Source organism: Merops nubicus, unplaced genomic scaffold (genome assembly GCF_000691845.1).
Source record: "Merops nubicus isolate BGI_N331 unplaced genomic scaffold, ASM69184v1 scaffold16847, whole genome shotgun sequence".
NCBI classification, from domain to species: domain Eukaryota; kingdom Metazoa; phylum Chordata; class Aves; order Coraciiformes; family Meropidae; genus Merops; species Merops nubicus.
Window position 1 is genome coordinate 4,402 of NW_008619745.1, and position 6,729 is coordinate 11,130.

Consider the following 6,729-nt stretch of genomic DNA (forward strand, 5'->3'; position numbering starts at 1 on the left):
AGGATATGTAAAAATGATGCTGAAATTCTTTTGACTTCTATTCTTCTCACTCTGCTTTTGGTTTTGATCAAAAGTTGGAAATGAAACCCGCACTGTGTATACCAATGGAATGTGTTCAGAAGTTCCTGTTGCCAGCTTTTAAACTATACATGTTCTGACAGCTATATCCTACTAATATTAGTGCAGAATATTGTTTCCAGTGAACAACTTGATAAAAATGATACATAACAGGATTTGTCATTACTTTCAACGGATTTGTTTGAAGTGAAAAGTGTTTTGTTTTTTTTTTTAAAACTCTGTAATGGCAACAGTGGCTTTAGCTCTGATAACCTGAAAGGTCAGCTTGTCCCTTTTTGTGATATGGATTGTACAATTCTCAAAACACACACTTTCATTATTTGAGGGGGTTGGGAGTGAGTGGTAAAGTATTCCCTTTTTTGGAGTTCACTTCATTTAAGTCTCTGACTGTATCTGGCAACTGGCAGATTGGTGGCACACCACAAAGTCTTGTCTCTAAATTCTTAGAAAATATATAATTTGTTGCAATCAAATAAGTGAGACAAAAGGCTGCAATGGGTTTAAATTTTATATGCTGTTTTCATGAAGTATTAGTAGCAAGATAAGTTTTAGCAATATTTCTTTTCATAGTGATTGTTAATGTTAATAATTGAAGTGTAGAGAGTTTGAGACTTGTTGTAAAGTTTAAGCATTATGCATGTCTATATGTATGTGCACACAGGAAACCTCGACCTGTCTCTCAGCTGGTTGCACAACAGGTTCCTCAGCAATTCGTGCCCCCTACACAATCAAAGAAAGAGAAAAAAGACAAAGTAGAAAAGGAAAAAAGTGAAAAGGAAACAACAAGCAAAAAGAACAGTCATAAGAAAACCAGGTAAAAATTTTAGAAGCTTTTGCAGTATTGGTAAAACGTAATTTAGAAAAGAAAATAAGAAAACATTCTGTGATTTTACTGCTTTGTAAGTGCTGTGGCAAACTCTTCCAACAGTAAGGCTAAATATTTGTGTGTGAAGTTTCATTGGTTTAGGATGCCTATTAAATGTGAAGAAAACCTGCAGTTTGTAATTTTGACCAGAAGATGGAGACCAGCTGAATATAGAGAGAAAATCTTGGGTATTTTTGCTGAGGGTTACAGATGTATTTCTTATAACACACAAAACTGTAGATAGGCAAGGAGATTATATTAATCTCTGGGAAAGAAGAGGGATTGGGGTGACGTTTCCATGCAAGATAATAGGAGAGAGAACCAGTACCAGGCTGGAGAAGAATGGGAAAGTGACGTGCTTATTGCTGTCCTTGCAGATCTGGAATAAACTTTGAAGGGCTGAACGAGGGTATAAATTAATGTGACAGGACAAGGCATGTATATTACCTAGTGATAAAAATCTCTATGCTGCATCTGGGAAGCTGAAGGAAACCTTGGACTCTTAGAATGGAGAACATGAAATATTACAGTACAGACAAGCGGTTGTAAAAGCCTTGATCTTGCTGTTAGACCAGGCAGAAGGAGGGTGCAGACTGCAAAACAAAAGCAACAGGTTTAACCTCTAAATCATCATATCTAAGCATAAAGTTACTGTGGCAAGAATGCTGTGCCAAAAAAGCTGAGAAGTGTGAAAGACACATAGTCTAACCGAGGGGGGGAGGATCTGTTGGTTGGTTTGCTTGTTTGTTTGTTTAAGCACTCCAGAGAGGTCCAGACAAGGAAGATCCTTTGGGATTAGTTATGCAGAGAAGTAGCAGTTGCTTCTCTTGTGCCTGAAGTAGGATGATCAGGATCAGAACTGCGGAGATTGAGAGTGAAGAGAGAACAGTCATTAAGAGAGTCATGGTTAGAATTAAGGACACTGCGATGTTCCTTCCTCTTTTCTTTTTTTTCCCTAATACTCAAATTTTCTAGCTGACCTCATGCAGCTGAAGTACTTCAGCTATGAAGTATTTGAAGGTAACATAGTGAGTTTTAATTAAGCTAATCAAAGCTTATAAATTGAAATATCTATCGTTGAATTGCAATAATACATTAAAAATGCAAAAGTGAAAAGGGAACGAGAGAGATCGTTTAAAAAATAACTAAAATGAAAACCTTGAACTGAAATTACCAGCATTGAGATTTGCATTAAGAATTGTTATTTGAAATAACTAAGCCACCTTTTTCTTTTTTAATACTTCAAACAATTTGAGTTTGCACAGAACTGCTTCACCAGGTAGGATAGAAAGTTAAGAATGCTTGAGTAGTTTAAGCAGATTTCTTTGTTATCCATTGGAAAAAGGATATCCTTTTCTCTTTGCCTTAGAACTTCTACATTGTTGCTGGACACGACCATACAAATCTGCATGCACACTCAGTGTGATTAATAAGTTCCCGGCATAGCTTTTATGCAGGTTGATAATGCTGATTTTTTTTCTTTCCATTCCCATGTTACAGAGCAGCAGATTTTAATTTTTCTCTTCAGTTCTTCAGTTATGCTACTTCAGCCTCAGGGGACCAAGATGTCAAAGCCTATCTCTGTTCTAGTGGAGGAAAGGCATGAGGTGTTTCAGCTGAAGTGACTGGGAGCCAGCTCTGCTTCAGCCAAAGCCAGATGATAGGGTAAAGGTTAGGGCTTTACTGTTAGCACACCTGCTAACATGTGATGTCATCCATTTATTTTATTGCAACTTGAGCTGGTGAAAGCTGTGGAGTCAGTGAAATGCGTGAAGCTATGCTGTTCATAACCACTTGCATAAATTCAGCTGTCTGGTGACAGATTTTCATGGTAGTCAAAGGCAAGTAGTAAATTGAAGTGATTTTATGCTCATTGCTAACAAAAATATGATGGCAAAATGTGAGTTAGAGTGTTCTTTAGTTCTTTTTGTTGCGAAAATCAAGCAACTGAAAGATTAGATGAAGAGATTTATGCTATCAACACTGTGTGTAATACTCAGCTCTGTGCATAATTTAAATCACAGCATGTCCCACAAATACTGGAGTTATACTGGGAACACAAAGTCCAGTTCAAATAATATACTAGCAGTCCTAAGGAGGTTTTGAAATGAAGTAATACCTTCTGTAAGTTAACGTAATCTGTGCTGTTGAATTCAAAAGACAGACCCTAACATCTTTATTATTGAACTTCATTCTCTATAGAATTGTTGGTTAGGGCTGCTGTGAAGACGGATGCTTCACTGGGTCAAATCGATAACTTTCCATAGCCGTGATAAAGAAAGAATTTTTAAAAGCAAAAACCTTTGCATGTAACTGTGCAGAAAGATGGATGTATTGCATATTATTCATAAGGTCAACTTTTAAATAAACTTAGGAGAAGGTAACATGTTATGTTCAGCTATTTAAATGTAAAACACACTAGGAAACTCTCTACCATAAATCCTTTCAGTACGTTGTCTTCCTGTGTATTATTTGTTGCATGTAGCAGTCTTATGGACACGTGTGTTTCCAGAGCCCCTAAAAAGTAGGGGGAAGACAACATAATACGACGATGTGTGTGCTTTTAATATGATTATCTGCTTCATTTAGGCCAAGATTGAAAAATGTGGATCGAAGTAGTGCTCAGCATTTGGAAGTTACCGTTGGAGATCTGACAGTCATAATTACAGACTTTAAGGAGAAAACTAAGTCACCACCTGCTTCCAGTGCTGCTTCTGCAGATCAACACAGTCAGAGTGGGTCTAGCTCTGACAACACAGAGAGGGGAATGTCCAGGTCATCTTCACCCAGAGGAGAAGCATCATCACTGAATGGGGAATCTCATTAAAGTTTATTTCCTCCAGTTTCTTTAGTCTCTTCTCTTCAAAACATGCAAATACATAACTTCTGTCACCTGTTACCACATTTTCATGACAGATTATTCATGCACAATTGGTATGTTGACTGGAACATAATTTATGCAGCTTTAAAAAAAAATAAAAGTGCAGTGATAGAAACAATAATTTAAATGCAACCTACAAATGCTTACAAAGCATTTTCAGACCAACTTTTTAACCTTCTTGTGTAAAGGTGCCATGAAAATGTGGTTTGAATGTTCATTATGAAGTGTTATTGGTAAGTCCATTTTCACTTTTAGTTTAGTGAATTCTAACACAACTCTTGGAGTCTACTATTGGCATGTACTGAATTAAAATTTTTATAACATAGTTCAAGCTGCCTAAATATGTATTATTTGAGAATTGTGAAACATAGTTATATGTATGCAAGTCAAAGATCAACTTAATCAACTATTGCTGCAACAGAATTTTCATAATAATTATCTTCTTTAAAACACCTGCTGGTACTTGGTGTGGTTAAATAGGAAAAATGTTATTAAAGAAAACATTTGTATGAATTTTTGCCAATGTTTGACACATTTTACTAGATTACTGTTATTGAATTATGTTGATGGTTTTACCAATATTTTTTCACTCTTAAAACACTTATTGTAATGTTTACAAGCAAAATAGAAAACACATTCTAAGCATTGATTGGTTAACCTTGCAATTCAGGTAAAGTACTGCATTGTCACTGTACACTGGTATTCTGTGTTGTGTAACAAATATTGAACCTCAGATAATGACGTATTTGGCAAAAACTAACATTTGGAAATATGAAAGTTTGGAAAAGCTTTAAAAATAACGGAGGTGTAATTCTCATTTCTGCTTAGTGCTGTTTCCTTGCCCCAAACTAATCTAGTGTCATATAGTTGCTTCATCATTTCATTACAGGAATATCAGATGTTGCACAAGAATAAGGAAATAACAATACTATCAATTTTTTTGTTCTTGAATCAATTTCTTTCATATTGATTTGGCCTATTGGAACATATTATGTCATAAATCTCATGAAAAAAACCTCAGTACCCTACTTTATGACATAAACTGTCATGTACGCACTTAGCAATATACTGAAACAGAGCAGAACTATTTACAGTCCCATCTGGTATTATGTAAAATTACCAATAAAATATTTTTGTGAATACAGATTTTGCATTTTTGTTTACAACCAATAAGTGTTTTGATACACACATACAGTCCATGTGTAGATTTTAAATTATCGATTTGGGTGCAGTACAAAAGTCCATTTAGCTCCTTTTAGTGAGGTAGTCCACTTACACTCCTGTGATTCTTTTCCTTTACATTCAAAGTAAATACATTTTTAAGCCCATGTAAAAGTTGGATGGACCTTCTTGGTAGTGAATCCAGCCCCAGATTATTACCAACATATGATATGTCTTCTTAACAGCTAAAACAATGGATTTTTGTAGCCCCTGACAATTGTGATGTTTGGTGGTTTCTTGTAGTAATGTATTTTTCTGTTTTTAATGCAGTACTTCTACAGGCACAATGGTACTGTTCTATTTTGTAAGATGCTAGTTGTGAAATACAGTTAGTTGCATAAAACGAAAGTCTGATGTGATACCTGAAAACATACATACCTCATTCCTTGGTGTTGCTGTTTAAACTTTTTAGACATCAAATGTTAATTATAGGCTATTTCAGATGGATAACTACTGACCTGTTTATTATGTATTCTGCTTTATCTTACTAAATAGGATGTCTGTTCATTGCCGTTAGCTGGCCAAATCTTATTATCTGTAAACCAATGCATTTTAAGCTTCTTAAATGTTTTTTGGGGCTGGGCTGGTGTTCAGAATAACATACACTAGTTTTTAAAAGAAAAATATGTGCTTCTCAACTTTATTTTTTTATGTTTTATTTTTAGATGGGTCTATTGGCAGAATATACTGATGTAATGGATTGCAAGAGAGCTGAAACTGTTTAAAACAAGCAGTTTAATGATAGCAAATCTCATTGCAAGATGTTTTTATGAAATGTGTTTCTAATTTATAATGTAATGAATGCTAACACATTTCAGAATTCCTTGCAAACAAGCAGTAATCTATTACAGGTAGATCACTAAATGGGAAACGTATTTTCATTTAACTTTATGTGAATAAACCACCCCACACTGCCAACAAGAAGTCTCTTTGTATCTTCGGAAATAAGTAGCCATTTGGTTTGGAAGGCAGGGAGGATGGAGTGGATCCTACTATGATTCAACTGTCTCCAGAGAATAATCTCAAAAATGTGGTAGAAGTATGGTTGTAATCCAAAAAAATGCAGAAAAGTCTCACTGTTCTTTGTGGAATAAGATGTAGAAAGGCAATTTCTAACCACAGATACAACACAAGTCAGCTAGGATCTAGAAACTTGAGCTGAGGTGGTTTTAACTGAACTATTACATTGCCATTGTTTACATTGCAATGATGCCTGTGTTGGCATTAAACAAAGTTAAGATAATTTTTGCCTGTTTGTGGTTAAAGGGATGTGACAATACTGACAGCAGAGGAGACAAATTCTAAGTAGAATGTGGCATTTTACTCTGTTCATAATGTTATGATTTAAAATGAACATCACTTTCATAATTTCTAAATAGTTTTGACTTGTAGTGATCCTAAATCCTTTTTCTAACTGTAAATATATTTAAAAACATCTTTACTCCATTTATAAAAAGTGAAAATTTAGTGTTGTAATGTGTTTTGATTAGCTATTTTTCTCTGTGACTGCTCTCTGCATAAGAGCTGTTATTTGTTAAATCTATATATGCACCAGTCTTCAACGGCCATACATCTGGGTTGTCCATGAAGTGGTGACCCAACAAAGACAAGTGTGATAGTGTTCTGTGTAAATGAATTGCTTTATGTGCTGATTGATTGCCTGATTTCAGAAAGGAAAAGAGGG

General features: G+C 35.1%; 1 protein-coding gene across 1 annotated transcript; it reads left to right on the forward strand.

Moving 5' to 3' along the window:
- Positions 1–673: 673 nt before the first annotated feature.
- YAF2 (YY1 associated factor 2) lies at positions 674–5,587 on the forward strand (the record flags this gene model as incomplete). Its single annotated transcript, XM_008943916.1, has 2 exons — positions 674–892; positions 3,533–5,587. Coding segments are annotated over 2 exons (457 nt in total), but the record flags the coding sequence as incomplete, so codon positions are not given.
- Between the last annotated feature and the right edge of the window lie 1,142 nt (positions 5,588–6,729).